The 24,912-nt window shown below is 40.0% G+C and overlaps 1 protein-coding gene across 4 annotated transcripts in view; it reads right to left on the minus strand.

Annotated features, from left to right (window-relative positions):
- Positions 1–24,912, minus strand: part of SAMD12 (sterile alpha motif domain containing 12) — a 383,927-nt gene that overhangs the window by 160,091 nt on the left and 198,924 nt on the right. For all 4 annotated transcript variants that reach the window (XR_011493306.1, XR_011493305.1, XM_014828762.3 and 1 more), the window contains exon 4: positions 5,494–5,634. Coding sequence is in view for 2 of the 4 variants with exons in the window: in XM_014828762.3 (XP_014684248.1) it covers positions 5,494–5,634 (141 nt within the window). In the remaining 2 variants the exon portion in view is untranslated. The remainder of the gene's footprint in view (positions 1–5,493; positions 5,635–24,912) is intronic.

Here is a 24,912-nt window from a genome sequence, read left to right on the forward strand (position 1 = left end):
AGGAGAAGAACAAGTGAAAGGAGGCAAAGACCTCATCTTCCTTGTGTTCAGATAACCCACAGTAGCCAGGACCAGCTCTGAGGTCCATCTATCACCATTTTGGCCCTATTCCTGTCCTGGGAACTCCTGACCAACTGGGTGAAAATGACTGGTGCAGAATTAAAAGCTTAAGACAAATTTTAAAACAGCAACCAAAAGGTATAAAAGTAGGCTTAATTATCTATTATTTTATTTACTCTAGAAACACAGTAGAATAAGCTTTCATTCAGATGGGTGTACCTAATTTCGAAGTCTGATTACATACTGATGCAACTGATTTGATGTGGGTGTGTTTAATTTCTACATCAAAAAGAATATTGTTTCCTTGAGAGAAAATCTTTAGAGTCCATTCATTTGTTTTATTTTGGGGTTGATTTCCAAGTTTGTGGCAGGTTCTTTTGGATGCCTCCAGTGAGGGCAAGTTTGCCCCTTTTTTTTTTTTTTTTAAGATTTTATTTTTCCTTTTTCTCCCCAAAGCCCCCAGGTACATAGCTGTGTACTCTCAGTTGTGGGTCCTTCCAGCCATGGCATGTGGGACGCCACCTCAGCATGGCCTGATGAGCGGTGCCATGTCTGCACCCAGGATCCGAACAGGCAAAAACCTGGGCGAGGAATCAGAGTGCGCGAACTTAACTGCTCAGCCACAGGGCTGGCGCCCAAGATCGCCTCTTTTGAGGGTAGCTTTCTTCTTTGGAAATGGTAGCGCAATTTAGCTCTAGATCTTGTAAATAAAGTAGGTCATCAAGCATAGTAAAAACATGGTGGGTCAAAAATAAAGCTTGAAACAAACCCAGTTAAAAAACAAGTAAAAGATCTGAATAGATGTTTTTCCAAAGAAGATATACAATCAGCGGATAAACACGTGAAAAGGTGCTCAACATCATTAGCCATCAGGGAACTGTAAATCAAAATCACAATGAGATACCACTTCACACATACTAGAATGGTTATAATCAAAAAGACAGACAATAACAAATGTTGGCAAAGATGTGGAGAAACTGCAACCTTTACACATGGCTTGTGGAAATGTAAAATGATACACCTGCTTTGGAACAGTCTGGAAGCTCCTTAACAGTTACACGTGGAGTTATCATATGACTCAGCAATTCCACTCCTAAGTATACACCCAAGAGAACTGAAAACAGGTCTACACAAAAACTTACACGCAAATGATCAAAACAGCATTATTACAATAGTCAAGATTCAGAAACAACCCATATGTTCATCAACAGATAAATGGATAAATAAAACGTGGTACATTCATACAATGGAATATTATCTGGCAACTAAAAAAAATGAAATACTCACACATGCTTACAACATGGGTGAACCTTAAGAACATTATTCTAAGTGACAGTAGCCAACTGCAAAAGACCACATATCGAACGATTCCATTTACAAGAAATGTCCGGAATAGGCAAATAGACGGAAAGTAGATTAGTGGCTTCCAGGGCTGGTGACTGGGGGGTGATGGGCGGAAATAGAGAATGACCGATAATGGGTAACAGGTTTCTTTTTGGAGTGATGAAGATGTTTTAAAATTAATTGTGGTGACAGTTGCATAACTCTGACTATACTAAAAATCATGGAATTGTACCCTTTAAGTGGGTCAATTATGTGTTATCTGAATTATATCTCAACAAAGATATCATAAAAAATAAGGCTTGGTTTTCAAATTAATAAGGTCGATTTAATTTTATGGCTTCTATTACTGATAGCTAACCATGTTCTGTACTTATTGTCACACTGCACTGAGTGATTTATATATTTTAGTTCATTTAATTCTTACAACATCCCTATGAGGTGAGTAGATTTATTGATCTCCCTTTCAGAGATTAGGAAATCAGAATGCAGAAAGATTAAGTAACTTCCTTAAAATAATACAGTGATAACTGTTGGGGCCGAGATTTAAAATTCAGGCTTGTCTGATGCTAAAATTCACTTTCTCCTTGTTTCATTAAAAATTTTATTTTAATAGTTATTATCCTTACATACTTCAAAATTTGAAGTGACATGAAAGGCATACATCCTCTTTCCACCCATCTTCTTCCCTCTCCTACAGGTGCTGGTGGCCTTAGCTTCTTGTGCACCTTCCAGCATTTCCTTACGTAAACAAAGCACATACGATGTACATTATTTCTCCCTCTTCCATTCAGATGAAGCAGCCCCTGCACCTTGTTCTTCACCTTGCTTTCTTCACTTCACATGGCAGCTCAGACATCCTTCCATATTACTATTCCTCGTTCTTGTGTTCATAGCTCCAGAGTACTCCAGTGCCTGCATGCGCCATCATCTATTGAGCTGCCCCCCTAAAGATGGACACTTAGATTCTTTCTAAACTTTTGCTATTCAAACAATGAAAGCTTATGTTTTGAAATCGCCTCCAAAGGCAAGAAGGAAACACAGAAGAAATTTAATCATTTGTGAAATCAATCCCTTTCCTCAAAAATTGGCTACTTTGAAGGCAATAACCCTCATTTAAATGTATTAAGTGGGAAATATTTGTTAAAAACAAACAAACTAATTGGATTACACAAGAGTCACAGTCCCATGTGGGCTGGTGAGGATATTCTATCTCTAGAGACTAGAGGTGCAAATGACACTCTTTAAGAGGGAAGCTCAGAGACTTGCAAAAACTAACATTCTAAGACCTTTATTTATACTTATTTGGTATATTATTTCCACTGATTAATATCTGTAGAGATGAGGAATCAAATATTCCATACTGAATCACATATCACCCTTATGGCGAATTTCTATATGACATATATGTTGAGCCAGTCAGTTCACTTGGGTAGAATGGATTTCCAATTCTTATTATAGTAAACCTAGACCCAAAATATTTTAAAGCCACCCCAGCTGTCTTTAGAACTTCTATTATCCATCATAAAAATAACTTGTCAGGTTTTTGTTTCATTTTTTTAAAAAGAAACCATCACTTCAATAAGGCTATGGATTTTCCAAAGGCTGCCAATATGAAATGAGTTTGAACATTAACATGTAAAGGACGAGCAATAAAAAAGGTAATATGAGTGCAGACAAAATATCCAAGAGCTAGAAAACATGATCTCTTCTAAAGGGAACAGAATGAAAGAATTCAAAATGCACAGCTTTTCAAAGCTAAAGAAAGTGACAACAACTGAACTGAAAAGGCTGAACTTAGCATTACCTTCCCAGAACACAAACGTATATTTAGCTTAATAGACTTGAGTACTATCTCAGGAAAAATCTTATATATTATGCATCTAGGGCAATGAAAGCTGTAGAAAATGATTTTGCAAAGCAAACACTGTGCGGGCTGACAGTAGCAGAGGAAAGAGTCTAAGGCACATGTGATGAGTTTGGGTCTCATTTTCTATATATCATCACAGGAGGAAAACAAAAGAGCGGAGGAAACCTCGGACTCTAAATAAAACCTGGCAGAACGATGCTTGTGGTTGAAACTTAAAAAACGTGTACGTATTTTCTGATTATAACCATAATGTGGATTTACACCGGAAAATATAGAAAAATACAAAGAACACAATTTAAATCACCCACGATCCCAACAACCCAGAGAGAACCATTATCAAACTATCAGCATATTCATTTGCAGCCCCTTTTCTATGTACCTATAAAAATATGTTCTTTTTACAAAATTGGGATCATATTATAAATAAAATTTTATACACGCATACATTTTATACATATTATAAATTAAATTTTATAAATAAAATTTATACCTGTTTTCTCTACTTCCTAAGTACTTCTTGAGTACTTTCCCATGTTGTCATATATTCTTTGCAGATGTAATCCAATGACGGCCTTATATTGGATCTTACGAATTTAAGCAGAATTATGATTCTTTCCATATTGCTGGACCTCTAGGTTGTTCGTTATTTTTCAGTTTTATAAATAGCACTGCAGTGGACTTTCTTGTAATAAATCTTTGGATCTCTACTTACTTCTTAAGAGAAACTTAGAAGAATACCAGATTCAAATTTAAATTACTCAGTGTACCTGAACCTATAAATTTACCATTGGAAATCTCTGGAGACAAAATGCAAATAATACATATCAAACAAACAATACTATTTTCATACCACTTGCACTCTATATTTATCCTTCTAGAGCTGTCATCTTTCAGGCGGTGCATTACCTCCTCTAGGCAAATGGACTATTACTGGTTAATCTAAATGCAATAACATGAAACTTGGCTGACCTAGTTTCCTCAGTATCAGTATGCAAGCAATTACAACATTCTACAGATTGAAAAATACCCAAGGATCTCAAAAATATATATTTTATCATCCTTTCATTTCAAATGATGTACAATGGGCATTAAAGTAAAATAAAGGGTTATAGCCAATGGAGGTTGGTAGCAACCAAATCTTATGTAGATATACAAAGTTATATAGAGTGTAATTTAAGGTTTTCTTCAAATTCCAGCTTTATTTTGTCACTTCCATAGTTACAAGGCTCTTAAATGCTCTTGACATATTGACGTCATTAATGATTCTTGTTTAGAATTATATTGTCTTAATATTCCAGTCTTAAATTTCCTACAGTCTACTTTAAAAAAAGATTCTATTTTCAAGATGCTAAATAGTGTTCTCACAATCTCTAATGTGTCTGTGTGTGTGTGTGTGTGTATACATACATATAGATCCAGACACACATTTCTAAAATGTTTCTCCCATTAGTCAGTGGGAAAAGTCAGTGAAAAGCAAATTAAAACAAAACAAAACAAAAATCCCACTTACATCACTGGTCATATGAACTACGGAATCACTCAAATTCAAAGGCCCCCTCAGAACTGGTGGTCAGACTAGGACAGCTTGTGCTGCACTGTACAGTTGTGCAGACTACACACTGTACAACTCTAGGGGGTGCGATCATATCCTGATCTACGTGACTGGTACACTCTGGGGTTGTGCAGGGCACAACCTATATAGCTGTATGTGATGACCTTGAAATTAGCTCAGATAATTCTTTCTGCTAATCTACTACTTATTTGTGCATCCTTCCCCCTAGTGAACTATGAAAAAGAGAAATTTCAGGAGGAACATGGCCTTTAAATCTGTATTTTTTTTTTTTTTTAAAGATTGGCATCTGGGCTAACAACTGTTGCCAATCTTTTTTTTTCTTTTCTGCTTTATCTCCTCAAACCCCCCTGTACACAGTTGTATATCTTAGTTGCACATCCTTCTAGTTGTGGGATGTGGGACGCCGCCTCACCGTGGCCTCACGAGCGGTGCCATGTCCGCGCCCAGGATCTGAACCCTGTGCCGCGGCAGCAGAGCACGCGAACTTAACCACTCAGCCACGGAGCTGGCCCCTGTATGTTTTTTTTTAAAGAAGCAAATTCTGCAGAAAACAATAACAGTTTCTTCCTGGCCCCTGTTTGTTGTGAGGGTAAGGGTTTCTTTCCTCCCATCTCCCCTTCCATCCACCCACTAGGAAGCAGCGGGATACCTTGTGTGAGTAACTGCAGGTTTCTGACTTCTTCTCGCACCTTCAGCTGGAGCACCTGCTGTAAGATGTGCTGCCGGAGGTTCTCCTGGGCAATCCCCATTCGTTCAAGCTTTTTGTCAGTAAGTCTCAGCAGGGCTCGCCCTGCAGGGTTTCAAAAAATAAAAGGAAAAGCAAATGAACAATGCCTGGAAAAGAATTTCTATCTTAGTCTCTTGGCTAATCCTGCCATAACAGAAGTTCCCATCTAAACACAGACACTTGAGAATAGAGGGTCCTACATTATTCTTGCTGATAGGAATGGATAATATGGGTGAAGAAAATCCACAAATTTAAAGAAGAACCCCAATTTTTATCTAATATTACTGATCCCCAACAGACTCACACATTGAGTTAAACAAAACAGCAATTTTTTTTTGGTGAGGAAGAGTTGCCCTGAGCTAACATCTGTTGCCAATCTTCCTTATTTTTTTTGGTTAAGGAAAATTAGCCCTGTGCTAACATCTGGGCCAATCTTCTTCTACTTTGCTTGTGGGATGCCGCCACAGGGTGGCTGCTAAGTGGTGTAGGTCCACATCTGGGATCAGAACACATGAACCCCGGGCTGCTGAAGCGGAACGTGCGAACTTAACCACTACACCACAGGGCTGGCCTCTAAAACAGCAAAATTTTAACCTGGGTATTTGGGTTACAGATTGCAGGTTTCCATAGAAACAATGCTCTTCACTGGGTGATGGATTCTGAGGCTGGCCCATAGGAGCCCGTGTCACTGACAACCCAACTGAAGACCTGGATGCTCTCACTCTGGTTCTAGAGAAATTCTGGCAACATTAAACCTTGTTTACAACAACGTTTCTGTGAAACATGCATTTCAAGTGCCAGTTTTAATCTGCAGGCATTCAACAATGCTGCTGCTCCCCTGGTGCTGGGCTGAAGTTCCATCTCTAGCTGGTGGGAGATATGCCTTAATCCCAAACCAAAGGCAAGGGTTCCAGCAGGGCAGAGGGTGACAGGAGCAGCGTGAGCGAGGGCTTCTAAAGACTGCAAAACAAGAGCCTTGGGGTGAGTGCCGACAGTGTGCAGACACCCTGGGCAGCCTGGCATGGCCTCCTTTCAGCACCTTGCTCTCCCTAGAAGGTCTGCATGATTCCCTTGCTACTCTGGTTTCCATCAAATTCCCAAATTCTCCCCTCTCTGTGCTTGCCCTGAAATAAGCATTCGTCCATTGTGAGAGTTTAGCGCAAGAAATAAAGGGAACGATGGTGGTTAAACGTCCATTGCATTAACCTGTACTCTCTCTCCCTCAACACCTCCAGTCAGCACACCTACAGATCTTTCCTCATTTCGACTGATGAAGAATAAACAGAGTTTGGGTATATTAGCACACACATTTCAGAAAATAAATGCTCTACCTCCTCAAAAAAGGAACCCGACAGCCAGAAGGTAGGGTTAACGGGCATTAGGGGAGGCTATGTGGCCTGTGACCAGAGACAGGTGAGTGGGGAGAAGCAGTTAGGAGTGATCTGTGCTGTTCACTCCTCTCTTTTACCTCCCTTTACCCCTTGCCCAATGTACCAGTCAGAATAAGTCAGGTTACATACTGTCGTAATGAACAACCCTAAAATACCACAGTGGCTACAACAAAGTTTATTTCCTGCTTATTCCACACCTTGACTGCAAGGCCATCCCTGTTGAATATTGCTGATCACTGTACCAGAGGTAAAAGAGAAGGTTCTAGAACGTCTCATACCATCAATGAAATGCTCAACCTAGAGCCATTTATAAATCATTGGCCAGACTAATCACATGGACCTTCCCACCCACAAAGGGGCCATGTACAAATTCTGCTTCCAACGTGTGCCAGGAAGGTGATGAGGGGAAGAGAAATATTTGATGGGTGGCACTGATGAGAACCACCACAATATAGACTTGGCTTTGGACCAGGGCCTGGCAAGAAAGTGAGTTCAGGCATGTGTGCATGTTTGCAGTGGTGGGTGGTGGTCTGAAGCTTTGGTAAAATCTGCATCTGGAAGAGGATAGAGAAGTAGTGGGAGGGGAATGCTAGGTAGCTATCGCTGAGGCTTGGCAGCACCAGGCAGATCATGGTGGTCATGAGAAAGGAATAAAATGACAAACACAGACTCAAGTAGTTCTGATTATCTTCTGTGACAGGCAGAAAAATGCCCCTCTCTCCAAAGATGTCCAGGTCCTCATCTCTGGAACCTGTCAATTTGCTATCTTATATGACAAGAGGGACCTTACATATGTGATTACATTAAGGATCTTGAGATGGGAGATTATCTGGCATTATCCAGGTGGGTCCAATCTAATCACATGGGTCCTTATAAGGGAAAGAGGGAGACAGGACAGCCAGAGAGAGAGAGAGATATGACAATGGAAGCAGAAGTTGGAGTGATGTGACAGTGACCAAGGAATTCAGGCTTCCAGAAGCTGGAAAGGACAAGGGAATGGATTATCTCCCATACCCTCCAGAGGGAATGCAGCTCTACCAACACCTTGATTTTAGCCCCATAAGACCCATTTTGGACTTCTGACTGCCACAACTGTCAGACAATAAATGTGTGTCGTTTTAAGCCACTAAGTTTGTGGTAATTTGTTACAGTAGCGATTGACCTTGTGACTGGAACTCGAAGTTTGTAAGAAGTCAACAGAAAGCCGTTAGACTTCCTTTTTTTTCCCTTTCCTAATTTCTGGATGGTAGCATACTCAAAAATAGAAAGCAGGGGGAGAGCTAAGGAGTGGTGAGCCTGTGTCCACCCCAGGCTTCCAGGACAGCCCTGCCTTCAAATGTTCTGCCCACTGTCAGACCTTGGTCCTGAAGTTTCACTCAGAAAACAGAGAATGGGACTTGGGTATCATTTATGTGGATGATCGGCCTCTAAATAATAGCCATCTCTCTCTCTATACATGCCCTCAAATTAACAAATACTGCATAAAAAACTCACTCAAACTCAGATGATCTAAATCCCTCCCAACAGCTCCATCATCACCCTCCCTGCTCTCTGTTCCCCATTATTTGGGCTGTGGTTTCACAAGCCGTGACATTCAGCAGCCAGAGCTGCCGAGGCGTTGGTAAGACACATGGGAGCTTTGGTCCTGAGAAGCTGGCTGGTCTGACACTGGAGCACAGAGCTAGTAAATCAGAGTCAGGGTTTTATTCCAGTGCACAGGGCTCAATTTTTCTATTTGATGGCCTCCTGAAAACTTCTAGCCTCAGCTTTTCCGTTAATGACCTGACTGGTCAAAGTGTGGATCCATAAGCTCTATCAGAATGTTATCTCCTACTTGGGTGGGTTAACAGCATCAGATCTGAATGTACAAGTTACCAAACGCTATCAGTTAGAAAAGTCCTGCATTCTAGACTGTGTGGTACAAACAATTGAAGCTATAAACATCTCACATATTAAATACTCAGCCGTTCAAACTGTTTTATCCAAATCCTGAAAATTTAGACATTGTTGTTGTTACAATTATTTCCATTTTGTAGAAAGGAAAATTGAAAAGTTCAAGGGCATATAAAACATGAGAACTTTTCCTAATTCTTCCCACCATACCTTCCGTTGTGCTTTATCTTCCTCGGTAGGAAAGCAAAAGGCTCAGACTATAGGAAGATAAGGGGCAAACTGTGCAGAAGAATTTCCTGATAAAATAACTTCTAGAAAAATCATGATCTACACACTGAGGATCTTATGAACAAAATCTGATTCACTATCTTCCTTGGATGGTTTCCACAGCACCACCCAGATCTGCGGTTCTGAAAACTCTTCACAACAATTAGATCGTTTCCAGGAGCAAATGTCCCATCCATCTCGTATCCCACAACCTCCTGCTGACCACGAAGTAAAGCAGTGTCCAAATCAGTGTGGTGCCGCTTTTGATGCAGGTATCAGGGAAGTGATAAGTAGTCAATCATCAGTCGCAAGAGAATTGCTACTTTTTGTTGCTTATCATAAAAATCCAATTGTTGATTCAACAAACATTTATTGAGCACTCACTTTACCCCTGTCAATTGTTATTCACCTTGTGTATAATGACGAACAAGACACACAGGTCACTCCTGGAGCTTTCAGACTGACAAGGAAGGCAGCCAATGACAAATGGTTACAGATGTGTGACAAGTCCTAAGAAAGGGCAAAGATGGGAGCCCAGAACTGGGCAACCTAACCTACCCCTAGTCTGAGCACTGGGAAGCTGTCATTGAGTAAGGGACATGTAAGCCAGGACTGAAGGAGTAAGTAAGAGCTAGTCAGACAAGGACTACTGGATAAAGCAAAGACTTTGTAAAGAGTCCAGTAACCATGTGGATGAAGGGGGAGGCCGCCATTGCAGACAGAAACTAGAGGGGCGCTGCGATGGCTTTTACGTTCCCTGCCTCTTCCCACAAGAGTGCCTTGGCCACCTTGCTCACAAGTCAGCTGCCTACATATGGAGGGACCAAGGAGGGAAAAATCAACTCAATCTCAAAAAAGCACCACAAACTAGATTTCCTGATATCCCAAACTGATTATAAATGGTACTAAGGTGACCCAGGCTGCTGGGTCCTTCACAGACTCAGATTCCTGGAGTTGGAAGAAGCCTAAAGTCCTTCACATGGATCATACTCTGACCTTTCACTTCCTTCCTTTATCATATATTTACTGAGCACCATTTACACGCCTGACACTACTCTGGGTGCTGGGGCTATGAAGACAAGTAGAGCCTTCTGTCTTCAGGAAGCTTACCATTTAGTGTAAGAGGCAGGTGATAGACAAATAAACTGACATATAGGGGCAGACAGCGACCCCTTCTGGAAAGATGGGGATATTGCAGTTTGAGAAAAGGCCTCTGAAGAGGTGACATTTGGAAGTGCCAAGGGAATTAGAGACGTGGCAGGAAAGCTAGTGTCACTAGGCAGAGTAGGGAAGATAAGAGAATGATAAGAAATGAGGTCCAAAAGAAGGCAAGAGCCACATCATACAGTACCTCCTAGGCCTTGGTGAGGACTTTGGAATTTATTCTAAAGTGGAAAATTTTGAGCAAGCGATGACTTGGGCGTGATCTCATGTATTAAAAGAATCCCTCTGGTCACTCTGTGGAGAATGGATCGGCAGTGGGGAGGTAAGGAGTAATGGAAAGAGTCAGCATTCTACCTTAGCCGTCGAAATAGGAAGTGATAGTTCCTTGGACTAGGGTGGAGGTGAAGAAGTAGTAAGAAGTAAGATCTAGTAGAATTCAGATTACAATACCTAGAAGTGGGGCATGAAAGAGAGGCAGACATAAGAGGTGACTCAGGTTTTCAACCTGAGCCACCAATGGCTGGGGGTACCATTTCAGTGCAGGAAGCTGAGTCACCACTCCAAGAGAGGATGTGATAGAGGGAGGAAATCATGGTAGTGTTACCTGCTGGTAGTGTTAGCTTTCTTTGGAGAGCACTTGAGATCTGGAGAAGTAATGGAAAGGACAGAAATAAATACAGGACAATTAGAATACTCTTTCTCCCCCAAAGTGCTTTCATTACTTCAACACTCTCCTCAAATCCCAAAGCTCTGAGTTGACTTGGGGTAAACTGAGCATAGCCATACCCTGGTGGACTTCAGAGAAATAAGAGGGGATCTTACGACCCAAGCTCTGAACGGCTTAGCCCCAACAGTTGTCTTTGGTGCTAAAAATGTTTCCCAGGACCCCTTATAGAAGTTCAAGCAGGGCAATATTCCATGAGGAAGTTCACTCAGCAGAAACATGGATCTGATGCTCTGCTAACAATCTTGGTCACTGTACTGTCCCTGCTTATCCCCATTTCAAGAAAGCCCATCATGGTGTAGGTGAGTAAAAATGATATGAACCAAGAGTAATTTGCTTTCAAGAGTTAATCATTTGCAAATTTTGGTATTTTAATTATTATTTCTTAGAAATGATTCAGAATACACCTTAAATCCAACTGCACATTTCTCTATGTTTGATGCATCTGGACAACCTGCTTAACCAATTACACCAGAGGCCACAAACTCAAATGTTGTCAGGATAACATAACCATGTGACATGAACTGCTCTAAGAGACAACTGGGATTAGGTGGACCACCGTGGACTGGACAGTATGTTTTTCCTAAAATTATCAATTCCAACTCATTTTTGCTATGCTAGAATACAGGCCAAGTGCCGCTACTTCTTCTATTTTTAAACTAAGAACTGAAAATCCAGAAGTTTTATGAAATCTCCCAATTTAAAATTTGCCCATTTTTTTCCCCATACTATGAGAGCCAAACAAATCATGCATATGGGTCACATTTGGCTCATAAGTTACCACTTTCAATATGTGACTTTTAACCCTCCCCCCACCACGGCCCTCCCACTTGCAATGGAAAGTGATTCAGGCAGCCTCACCTGTAGGGTTTCAACTGACTCATGGAATGGACTTCAAGTTCTATGACTCCATCTGTACAGCCTGATCTAAAGTAACAGCTAACCGACACCAACGGTAGTTGAAGACTAGTCTGAACTAGTCCTCTACATGTGCACTGCAAATCCATCTTCCTAAGTAACTCCCAGCCCAAGGCCCGATTTCTCAAAGATGATTGCAAATCACCAGTACCAGAGCCTACAAGGACTCTGAGGTCAGCCAACCCATTGCCTCATTTCCTGGCAAGAATGTGCGCAAAACTTTCCAACGCCAATAAGTCTCCTCTCACTTCTACCTGAGAGCATAGCCCACTGTAAAGCCGGGTCACTCACTTGGTTACACTCAAAATGATCAGCAGTTAACTGAAGGTCCCTTCTCTGTGCCAAGGAAGAGAAGGGTTAACGGCCATTTTACACTGTGGTAACTGTAGTAGTTTACCATACTGATGAGAACTGTATATTGATTTTTTTAAATATCAGTCTTGGGCAAAAAGACTGTTTTAGACAATCTAGTTTTTTGGTTGGATACAAGGAGGTACTGATGATGTTAATATAAGGAAACTGGAATAATCTTAATTCTCACTTGAAATATAAATTCAGAAAAATTACATTACAGTGCTTTCAAATAGAGTGAAAATGTGGCCCTGCACTATTTTTTAGCACTTCAAGAAAGAATACCCAGCTCAACAGTAAATTAAAGGCTAGATCCTTTTACCTTGTTGGTAGTACATAGAGTTACCAAATCCCCTCCAAATATTAATTTAAGAAAACCCTAAAACATTTTGTGTGGGGATTCTGTTTTAGTCCTTGGGAAGACTCAGTAATTACTTCCCTTGCACCTCAGAGCAGACTTTTCAAGCAAAGTAGTCTAGTACCAACATAACAGAGACTATAGCTGAAGATTTATGGTATCATAAACAACCTTCAAGGTCTTTTTTGTTTTTGATGGGTAGACCAAAGCTCTTGGTACGTTTGCTTTTATTTGTCAGCATTTGTATGCATTGTTTTGGGATTCTCTGTTAATCGAGTGTCACCAGGTGAGCAACCCACCATGTATTAGACATCTCTTAAAATTAATTACCAAGAAGTGTGTGAGATGTCTATTGACAAGCCTCCTTCTCCCCACTCTGTATTCTACTCATGGCCACGACAGTCAAACACGTACAGTGTTCACATCCCAAAGACAGGCACTGTGCATGCTGGCTTCTACACGTGAATTAATTTGAACTAGTGATATATTGCCAAAGTAATGTTTAAAAAAAAAGTTTTACAGCTACTTCAACTTTCTCTTCCTGATATCTAAGGATTTGTTTTTCCTTAAACTTTAAATATTTAACTTTATTAGCATTTAGTAGAAAAATTAATGAGTATTGTCCCAGTTCTGGATACATTCAGGAAAAGAGATGGAAACAGTGCTCCTGCCTTCAGGGAGCTGAAAAATGACCTGCAGATGTGGATCAGCAAGCACGAAACAGCCTAAAAGCAATTACATGATAAAACCCGCAGCAGTGATCATGAGGACCGTGAGAGCTATCAGGAAAGCTTTGGTAAGAAGAAACAGGTCTTGGGTTTGGAGTTGAAAGCCAGGCCTGGATTAACCAGATATCTGCTACATGGTTACTATTGTGACGACTCCCCTCTCTAGGCTTGAGTTGCTTCTCTTGTAAATTGGGGATGATATGATACCCTCTCTCCCACGTTGTGCTGATTGAGTACTCAATGCAGTAAGAAAACTGGAAAGTATTGTTGCCTTTTTTAGGAAAGAGAGCTAAAGAAAGGTAAGGGCCCATCCAAGATCTTTGGGGAGTGGTACAGCTCACTCCAAAACTGTGATGGGGGCACCCAAAGGGACGGCATCCTGATGGTGACTGGGAATCCTTTTTCTGGAGCAAAGAGCAAAAAGAAAATTCTACTTATTACACACCAAATTTCAAAAGTCATCGACACGATATGCAAGTAGAGTGGAATTTATCTGCTTAATTTTGTCTATTTTGGCACTAGTTACATTTGAGGCTGGATAATTCTTTGCTGTGGAGGCTGCCCTGTGCATCGTAGGATGTTTTGCAGCATCCCTGGCCTCTACCTGCTAGATGCCAGTGACACCTATTCTAGTTGTGTCAACCAAAAACATCTCCAGATTTTTACCAAATGTCTGCTGGAGGGCAAAATCATGCCTGGTTGAGAACCATTGATCTAGATGTTTGCTGCCAACTAACTGATTCTCAAAGTGCTAATCCAAGAGACAAAGAAATCCTCAGCAGCAGAGGTTCAAGGGACTCAGGTGGGAGAGGAGGCAAACCAACACAAAATTTACTTTTGGGAAAAGCACCTACTATGTGTCAGGTCCCTTCCAAACCATTGTGCCATTTAGTCCACAAAGCACCCTGGGAAGCATTCTTATTTACACTGTAAAGATGAGGAAACTGATGTTCATGGAGATACAGCGCCAAAGCACATAAGTAGCAGAACAGGGATTCCAACTCAGTTTACAAGTAAAATTTGCATGCATGTGATCTTGAAACGTCTCAAAGCATATCACCATAGCACTTCAAGTGAGGTTTAACTTATGGGACCTTATGAATAAAAGAGTAATGGAGGTTGGCTAAAGTTTCTCTGTTTGATAAGTGACAAAAAGTAGAGAGAACCAGGACTGTAAACATTGATTGACTGTTTGGCATTGCTTCAGTGCTGAAGAGACAATAAAAACATCTACATGTTCTCTTCTGTCCTCCAAAAGGGGGTAAAAATAAACTTATCAAGCTTGAAGTCCAAAATTTGATGTCAATAGGTTATACCACTAACGGTTATGTTGGAATATGATAAATGACATGAACAGATGCTCTTCAGGGTTTCATTTATCTATGCCTCCATACATGTTCCCCCTTCTAATACCTTCCCTGCCTTCTTGCCTGATGGGCTTCAAGAGTTGGCTTAGGTCTTACCTTCTCAGCAAGTCCTTCCTGACTCCCCTCAGAACCTACAGTAAAATATAAGGTGGTACGGATCTCTATTTTAAGACAAAGGTGTATCTTTTCATTTATATTTTCTCAACACCCAGGAAACTGCTTAATAAACTAGTGAAATAATATTTGGACAGTGTTAAAGTGAACTTTGTCAAGGGAAACCCAAGTTAGAGGATGTGGTAGATCCTAAGATTAACAGTCCCATCTTGCATTTTCATGTATGTTTGAATTGACCGGTTTTACCACGTCAGTAGTTCCAATACATTGACTTTGCAAAAAGACTTGCAGGCTTGCAACAGTGGTCTACTAGTCCAGGCTAATGATGGTGCTAATGATTGTGGGACTTGAGACATAGATGGATGACAGCTTCATTCTCTTGATTCTTTCATCCCAGAGATTCTAATGCTGGAGCAGGAGGAGGGTGGGAAGAACAGAATGAGAGGAGAAGGGAGGGAGCTCATGCCGTGTTGAGTTAGATCACTCCTGAAGAGCGTCAGCACAAGGGGAAGGGGACACTCAATGGCCCAGACAGCATGGACAATGGCTTTATGATGGTTAAGGGCACAGCCCATGGGGTCAGATGCTTGGGTGCGAATCACATCTCCACCACTTACCTGACATGCCACTTTAAGCAAGTTACTTAACCTGATTTAAGCCTTCATTTTCCCATTTTATCAGTGGGCATGGTAACAGAACGTCTGTCACAGGAATATTTATAAAGAATAAATGAGATGATACATGAAAGCACTTAGCACAGTGCCTAGCACATAAGCTTTCAGTATAAGTTAGTGATGGATGATGACAGTGATCAGTCCTAAGATTGAGGACTAGCCACAGGTAAGTCTCTAAACAGCAGTGTGGCCCCTTTGTTCCCACAGGTGAAATGAACAGCACATCCATGCTAATTTATATTTACAAACATCAATGCCTACGTCGTAGCTCACCCCTTTACTCACTGTTACTCTCAACCTCTGCTTGAGGGTTCAGGTCACTTAGCTGTCCTTAATTTCCCTTTTTATAATTCCATTACTATAGGATGTGTATCTCAGATATTTAAAGTAACCTCAAATTGGACTCTTTCTAAAGAACTCTAAGTTGCAACGAGAAATTTCAAGAATTACTTGCGAAGAAAGGAAAGCAATGCCAACTTGGGTTTTCTATAAAACTACACTAGGGCCAGTATTCTGGGACCAAAATGCCATGTACAAGGGTTCTCCAACCTCAAAAAGGCTCAAACCATTGTGGTAAGTAACACTTTGTTCACTGTGGGTACAAATAAAGACACACTATAATCAATCATAGACTCTATAATCGATCATAAATGATAATAAAAATGGACCCAGGGTAAGTTGGGGGAAAAAAGAGGAAGTTGAAATGAAAAGTGAGATTCTTTGGTATGATCTTTTCTTTTGACTTAGATTTGGCTATAAAATATTTCAGTTCAATACGAGTTCATTCATTCTTCTAGAAATAATGTAATTAATAACTTACACTTTAATCACGTATTTTTCTTTTTTTTGGAAAAGGACCTGAACTCACAGTAGAAAGCTTGGTACCTCCATACCCTAGTCCTATGAGCTTGAATAGCTTACTTAATGTCACTGAGTCACAGTTTCCCCACTTGTAAAATGGCAATAACAATTTTAGTCATTTGGAGTTTTCTAAGCGAAAGTTAAATTAGGTAGCAAATTTGAAAGTGCCCAGCATAGTACGTGACTCAATTCATTTCTTTCAAATTAAACATACAGATTACATAAAGGTGTGCCTTCTATGTGCTTCTATCATTACTCTTACTATATTATAATAAAACCATGAATTTGTTCACACGCCTGTCTTCCCTTCTAAATAAACCCTGTACTCTTTATGAAGACAATGGGGGTTTCATTTAATTGAGTAACTCCAGTGCTCAGCAGTTGGTAGATGAGTTAAAGTTTCATTAAAGTTTTGCTGAATGAATGAATGGCCCTGTGAGAAAGGGATAAGAAATGGTGTCATGCCCATTTTAAAGATAAGAAAATTGGCCCAGAAAAGTGAAGGGACTTGCCCAAAGTCACGTGGCTAGTAATTAGCAGAGCAAAGACGAGAACCAAGATACCTGATTTAAATTCATGCTGCCTCTATTTAGAAGGCAGGATGCCTACTTAGTTCAGTATTCATTTAACAAACAATTACTGACCTTCTATGTGCCAGACATGAGGCTGGGTGCCGGGTATGAGCAGTGAATACAATCCATATGGTCTCTGTGCTGACAGAGGTGCAGTTTAGTGAGGGAAGCACATACTAAAAGAAAATACCCAAATAAATACATAATTTCCATAAAGAAAAAAGAACAAAACACTCTTCATGAAAAGAATAGGGGAAAACAGGTTAAATTGAGGTATGGGGAAAGCAAATTTGAAAAAGGAACGTTTAGGCTAAAATCTGGAGGATGAGAAAGACAGATGAGAGAAAAATTGAAAGAGTTTTGAGGAAGAAAAACACGTACGCAAACGTTCTGTGTAAAATATTACTTTCAGTGAAGGCAAGAAGGCCAGTGAGGTGGGCTTGTAGGAAGGAAGGCCACTGGCTTGAGATGAGGATGGAGGGGCAGACAAGGGCAAGATCGTTCACGGTGTTGGAGGCAAGACCAAGGATCTCGTTATTTACTCCACGTGCAATGGGAAGTCAGTATAGAGCTTTAAGCAGGGCAGTGACACGGTGCAACTTATATTTTAAAATTCTCCCTCTGGCTTCCTGTAAAAAATAGTCTCAGTTGAGGATCTAAGTGATGTTTGGAAGCAGAGAAACTAGTTATGAGACTGTAACTTGTTGAGCCAACAGATGATGGCGGCTTCTACTAGAAAGGTGGCAATGAAAAGATGTGCAGAGGGGAGATGTTTTGCATGTAGAATCAAAGGATTTGGTGATAGATTAGGTATTTGAGGCAAGATAGAACGGATGACAAGAATAATCCTTATTATTCTTGCTTGGGCAATAAAAGAGTGCAATTGCTGACATGGGGAATACTGAGCAAGCAAGTTGAGGGAAAAGATCAATACTTCTGGCTAGGACATGCAAGAAATCTGAACTGCCTATGAGATATTCACTAGAAATATAAAGTGGGCATATAGGTACAGGCTGGGGGTCCAAGAAGTCAGGTCTTGAGTTTAGCTTGGTAGCCACCATCACGGAGTTTACACACAAACCCATGCTCAAGGAGAAAGGGAGCATGAAGAAAGGAGAGGTCCTTGGACTGGCCCCTTGAAGAAATCTAGCAATGAATGGGTACCTCAGGGAGAAGACCAAAAGGGATGCTGCTCAGGAGTGGCTGGAAACATGGAAGGAAATCTGGGAGAATGAGGTGTCAGAAGGAACATGGGTTCAAGAAAGACAAGAGGCCAGCTGTGCTGAATGCTGAGAAGCCTAACAGATGAGGTCACTAGAACATACCTGGCATTGCAAGGTCCTTGAGGCATAGAAAATATCAGTACATAAATTGGGTGAAGAGTGAAGAGTCTAACACTTCAGAACATTCAATCACTGAGTTTTCATCCTGGGTTAGATATCTTTTGTTTGACCCAACAGACAAAGGTAAAGGAGTTACATGGAAAAGGATCCATAAACCTTTGACATTATCATTATTATTACCAATAAAAACATCAAGAACAATTTATTTGACAGTTGTGAAGGGCTGGGTGTAACTGTGAACAACTTCTCATTCTTTAATTTATTTTTTTGGACAGCCCTCTGGACAGGTTCAATTATTATCCTTGTTTTAAAAATGAGGAAAATGGGGCTTGAGAATTTTTGTGACTATGATCACATAGATAGCAAAGGGCAGTGGAATTCTGAATGACTATTTTTCCAATTCCAAAGCTCATCTTCTCCACTCATTCTGCTGCCTGGCCATTCGCTGCATACAACTGAACTTTCAAAAAAGATGTTTAAAAAATGTCTATCCCTCATTAGAGGGGTTGCTGCATAGTAGACATCAATAAATGGTTGATGGAAGGGTGGGAAAGAAGGAAAAAATAGAGGGAGGAAGACCAGAAGAAAGTAGAGACCAGATAACTTAGGCCAAATCAATTGCCAAGAATAGTTGGTTCTACTAATGGCTACAGACTTTATGCTGAGCCACTCAGATGCCCCTGAAGGACTAAAGAACTCCTCAGCTGCTGTGCGTGAGTGTTGCCTGCTGACCACTCTCAGCTGTCGACTTTTCTTTTCACCTGGACTAAAAAGAGCCAACTTGCCCAAAGTCATGCCCCTCTTCCTGAGAGCAGGCTGCATCCAGTGACTGGTGGATGGGGGGCAGGGAGAAGGTATAAAGATCCAGCCCCCCAGGTACCCTTGAGACAACTCCAAAATCAATCTCAGCTCAGAGCTAGGGTTGGCTGAGGTCTTGTCATGACTGAATCACAGCCCAACTTCTCCCTCTGCCCAGTCCTGCTTCTTTTACTTCCCTAACAGGTGTGGAACCTGAAAACACCACCCAATTAACTTCTAGCATGCAGATCTCCCCGTCTGAGCTTGCTTTCTGGGGAACCCAAACTCTGAAAGGGTTTCAGAGGGCAAAGGAGTGCCCAATCAATTCTCTGACATAAACATGGTGTGTTGCCTGTGGCGATTTTAAAACAGCCCTGGTGGCTTCACTGTGCCATCCAGCACGCTTCTGGGTCACCTACCTCCATAGTTAGCAGGTGTGTGTGCAGGGAATGAAAATGAATTTTAATAGTGACCTCTGCAATACATAGTTAGTGAGATAAATCTGCTACTAAAAATTCTGTGTACATCATCTATTAACTTTATAAGTGCGCCCCATTTTCCATAAAACACTGTGAGCACTATGCAATCATAGCACACTATGTATCTGAACACTATGTAAATCATAAACACATATGCATACACATACACACATTTTCAGACACACATAAACATTTATGTATAATCTATCTTACTGTCATATGCCAGGCACTGTGATAAATGCTTGACATGAATTATCTCAAAAGATTCTCACAGATAAGCACAATTATGTCTCTCATTTTTCAGATGAGAAAATTAAGCCCAGAGAGGTTAAAGATCCTAACAAAGACCTCCCACCTACAAGATTTGATGCTTTGGATCAAATCTGGGACCACCAGACTTCAAACTCTATATTTTTAATCACTACACCACAATGAACATTAATTTGAGCAAATTTCTTATAAAAATCTGTGAATTTGCCAAGAGAATAACAAAGACAAAGTGAGACTTACTGATCCTTCATTTCACAAATTTAGGTTTTGTATCATAGGTTTCCTTAAATCAGGAGACACCTGGATACACAAATAAGTCAAAGTCACAAACCACCAAACCAGAGAGAAATGTGGCATTGTCCTTTACCCCTTGCATAAGCTGAATCTTCTCAACAAAGTGAGCTTGCTTTTACAATACAAATGTTTTCCTTTGTCTGCAGAGTAATGGAGCATAGCAGAATACATGCCTTCAGCTACAATATCTGTAAATCAACACACACTCCACCATGTCGTGACTGTGAGAACATCCACCCTCACAAGCCAGGAGACAGCCTCTGTCAAAGGAAGGGCTGATTCCAACGAATACTGATCAGCCACTAAAAGCAGAACTGAGACTGAGAAAACATCTTATAACTGATAAACATATTTCTATCATAACATCAATAGCTTGGATTCAGTTAAAACTACATTGGGTAAATTAAATCTTCTACATAAAGATATCAGCTGTTACAGCTTCACTATTACAGTGAAAACTAGCTTCAAAATGGGTCTAAACTGACGAATTAGATAACACCATCTTCAGAAATGACTTTATACAATTGTTAGCTCTAAAACCATAAATCTCTACTTGAATATCAAATTTCTATTGGTTTGGGTTGCATTTCCCAGGGCCATATCAACCCAATCCAAGCCACCGGACCATTTTTGCATCTTGCTTCTAAAAAAAGAACGTAAGTGTTTGCAGTGAATTTTCCTAAAGTTCTTCCTTAATCACGGAGAGCTATGAAAACTAGACACAGCTGAAAACTTGAATTTATAATGTTTCTTTCAGATTTTCTTTGATAGTAAAGCAAGGGTATTCCAGGTTTCTTTTTGCCTTAGGTCCTGTGTATTTTCTGGATTGGATTAAATACATCTTTGGATTGTAATTAAAATACCCAAACATTAAAAATTCGCAAGGACACAGAAGTCAGGCCCTATGAGAATTCACCTCTCAAATAAGCTAAGTCGTAAGATTCATTGCTGGGATCACAGGCACAAACATAAAACTTTTGAAGATCCTGGGATTGCTCAACTGTCTACCAAATGTGCTTCTACATTTAACCTTGAGATTTTATTTTCAGAATGTCGTTTCATCACTTATAAATGTATCCACATGATTTTTCAATCCAACTTTTAAGATGAAAGTAAGCCTTTCATGAACATGATTTACATTTCCTTTATTTGTTCCTTATAAATTATATTTTAAGCTCAATATTCAAATTTATGAAGCTCCATTTCCTTGTTTTTCCATGAGAAAAAAGGCACATGCTTCCAAGATTAGATTCTAAACAATCCATTGCATTTAATTATGAAAACCTATGCAACACAGGGAAGTTGGAGGAGAAGAAAATCATAGGCCTACAAAAAGAAATAATTCAGTATTACAAAATCATTGAAATTAGAGATGGAAAAGGCTTATCAGGTCATCTATCAAAGAACGTACAGGCACTTGACACCCAGATTTAATATGCCAGAGACGTTGGGTCACCCGAGGTGCCTCTAATCTTTTGATACAGTGGAGAAACTAAAAAAGAACACTTAAGGAGCAGAGCCCTTAATCAAAGGCAAGTCCTCATAGATCAAAATATCAGAAAGAAATATGTAAGATGCAGAGGAGAGGCAAATGGAGAAGTAACACTGAAACATCAAGGAGATAAAACTTTATTTGAAAGTTTTCTAGCTAGAGATGCAAGTCAGGAATGATATCCAGGCTGACAACAGTGTCCAGGGATTGGGGTTTATGAGGGAACTGTTACAGCCAGAAAAGGCAGAGGGGTCAAAGGCTGAAGGATCTTATTGTGTGTAAAACCCCAACCTTTCATCTATGGAATGTAACCTAACCCTTGGAAAGCTCCTGCCCTGTTTTTCTTCTAGTAAAGAGCAAGGGCTAAACATTCTTCTGAGTGTGTGTGTTGGGGAGGGAGGAGATTTGGGAGTAGGAGCTGGGCTGATAAAGCAAAAACATAAAGGAGCAGATGCTGGCATCTACCCAGATAATCAGAGCAGAATTATCCAAAAACTTTAAGCAGCTTCAGATTTCACATGACCTTTGATAACACAAATCTTTTGTAGGGCATGGTCTTGTTGATCTTTCATTGTTTTTCTTCGTCGAAAAAAAAAAAAATACCTGACACTGGTAACTAATTGCTACAAGCCTCCTAAAAAAGAGAAGCCTGCCAGAATACATAGTGAAATGGGGCAAAAAGAACTTGCTGCCGAACAATCTCTAAAATTTATCAGAATCCCCGTCAAAAGTCCACCCACACACCCTGCACTGTGAATTGGGTACAAGGCTTCTCTCCTGATTTATTGCGTCTCCACACAAACACTGAGGCTAGCATCTGCCCTTGGAGGGAATGCTGCATCTTCATGTCAGCCTGCCAATCCCTTTAATGCAACTGTAAGAATTCAAGAGGATTTGTTCATTTTAAGCAGGTTGCTGTTGCAACTGGGCTAAGGAAAACAAAGATAAAGAGAGAAAATGTGCCCTAACCTGTTGAGCAAACTGGACTACAACTCTCACTGGAAATGGAGAATAAAGTCTGCTATATTTTTATAAATATTACATATAATATAATCTGTGTGTGTCTGATGGGATATTTTTTTGTTAGTTGAGATGCAATATAGCAGAACAGTTAGGAGTAGGTTTCTTTTTTCTCACAATATGTACATATATCAAAACATCAAGTCATACAGCTTAAATATATTGCCATGTGTCACTTAATGATAGGGATACATTCGGAGAAAAGAAATGTGTCATTAGGCAATTTTGTTGTTGTGCGAACATCATAGAGTGTACATATACAAACCTAGATGGTATAGCCTACTACACACTTAGGCAATATGGTCCTAATCTATGGGATCACCATTGTATACGTGGTCTGTCATTGACTGAAACATCATTATGTGGTACATGACTGTATACAATTTTTGTTTGCCAATTATACCTTAATAAAGATGGAAAAGAAAAAAAGAGTTCTGGAGTCAGATTGCCTGTGTTTAAAGCTGTTTCACTTATTTGGTTGGTAAATTTGAACAATATTTTAAGTTCCTTTATCTTCAGTTTCCACACATGTCAAAAAAAAGTGAAGTTAATAATAGTATTTATTTAATAAGGTTGCCATGAGGATGACAATTGAGATGATATACATATACACTTAGTACCTGCCACACTGGAGGGACCTAATAAGAGCTGCCATATTATATAAAAAACAGCAAAAATTTTTTAAAAAGAAGTTGGGAATATTTGGAGAAAATAACTTTAATGGGTCAACTTTACAGACTGGCATCTGACAGGCCTACCATGACATAATTAAGTGCACCATGAGAAATACATCAGAGGGAGGGGAGGCTCTGAGGAGGTAGATGAACAGAACTGTCTTCTTAAAAGAAGAATCTGTAACTTGAATTCAGGAAGCCATGGGGAGATCAATGACAAAAATGTTTCCAGGCCTTTGGAATACAGACAATATATTGCATTTGGTCTCCAGCAGTACGATAGGCCTCAGTGTGATGTGTTTTGTTTGTTTGTTCGATTTTTGGCATTTATTCTGCTTGGTGTTCTCTGAACTTCTCAGATCTGTGGTTTGGTGCCTGTACTAATTTGGAAAATTTTCAGTCTCCCAAAGAAAATTCAAATATTTCCTCAATCTCATTCTCTCTGTCCTCTCCTTCTGGAATTCCAACTACTGGTATGTTAGATCATCTGATATCAAGGGTGGCAGATATTTTCTGAGGCTGTCCTGATTTCAGAGTACCTCAGTTGTTAGCCTGGAAATACAGTCACTACACACTTAACCCAGTGTTTCTTAGTTGCCATTTGAGGTTTCTGTGATTCAAATATGTATGTAGTGGTGCACATAAAACTTCAAGGTCCATAAGAGTTACTAAGAGAGTCTGGTATACATGCAGAATTCAGGGATGAAAATTCTGATTCAGTGGATCAGGGAGGAGACCTGGAGTAGGTATACCTACCAAGGACCCTGGATAAGGCTGAGGCAGGTGATCTGGGGTTATATTCAGAGAAACATCAGCTCAACAAATCCCTTACTATTTCCTACTTGCGGCACTCAAATAAGCCCCGTAACATTAACAGCCCTCTGCCTGAACCTATACTGTCCTTTATTCATCTTTAAACTGTCTTACTTTAGTTCAAGAAGGAACTGTTCTTACAGCTTTCCAAGAATGGCTAAAATCAAAAGCACTGACCAAGATGAAGTGTTGGCAGGGATGTGGAAGAACTTGGATTTTCATGAACTGCTGGTCAAAGTATAAACTGGAATAATCACTTCTGAATACTTTGGAGTATCTATTAAGCTGAACATACATATGACCCAGAAATTCCATTCCTGGGTAAGGAAAAATGCTTCTTTCCACTAAAATATATGTACAATAATGTTCATAGCAGCATTATTCAAAATAGTCCCAAATTGGAAATCATCCAATGTCCCTCAGCAATGGAATAGAGAAACTAGGAGATATTCATGTAATGAAATATCATTCAACAATGAAAAAATCAAAGACTATAGTTATACTCAACAATATGGATGAATTTCACAAAGAAAATATTGAATGAAGAAAGCCAGACATAAAAGAAGTTAAAAAGAAATAAAAATAAATAAATAAATCCAATCTATGGTGGTAGAGGGCAGAATAGTGGTCAACACTGAAGATAATCAGCTGGGAAGAGGCACAAGGCAACTCTACTGGGATGGTATGATGGTAGAAACATTCTATGTCATGAGCTGAGTGAGGTTTACATGACTATGTGCACATACATAAAAATTATTGAGCTTTAAATTTAAGAT

Source organism: Equus asinus, chromosome 12, assembly GCF_041296235.1.
Source record: "Equus asinus isolate D_3611 breed Donkey chromosome 12, EquAss-T2T_v2, whole genome shotgun sequence".
NCBI lineage: Eukaryota > Metazoa > Chordata > Mammalia > Perissodactyla > Equidae > Equus > Equus asinus.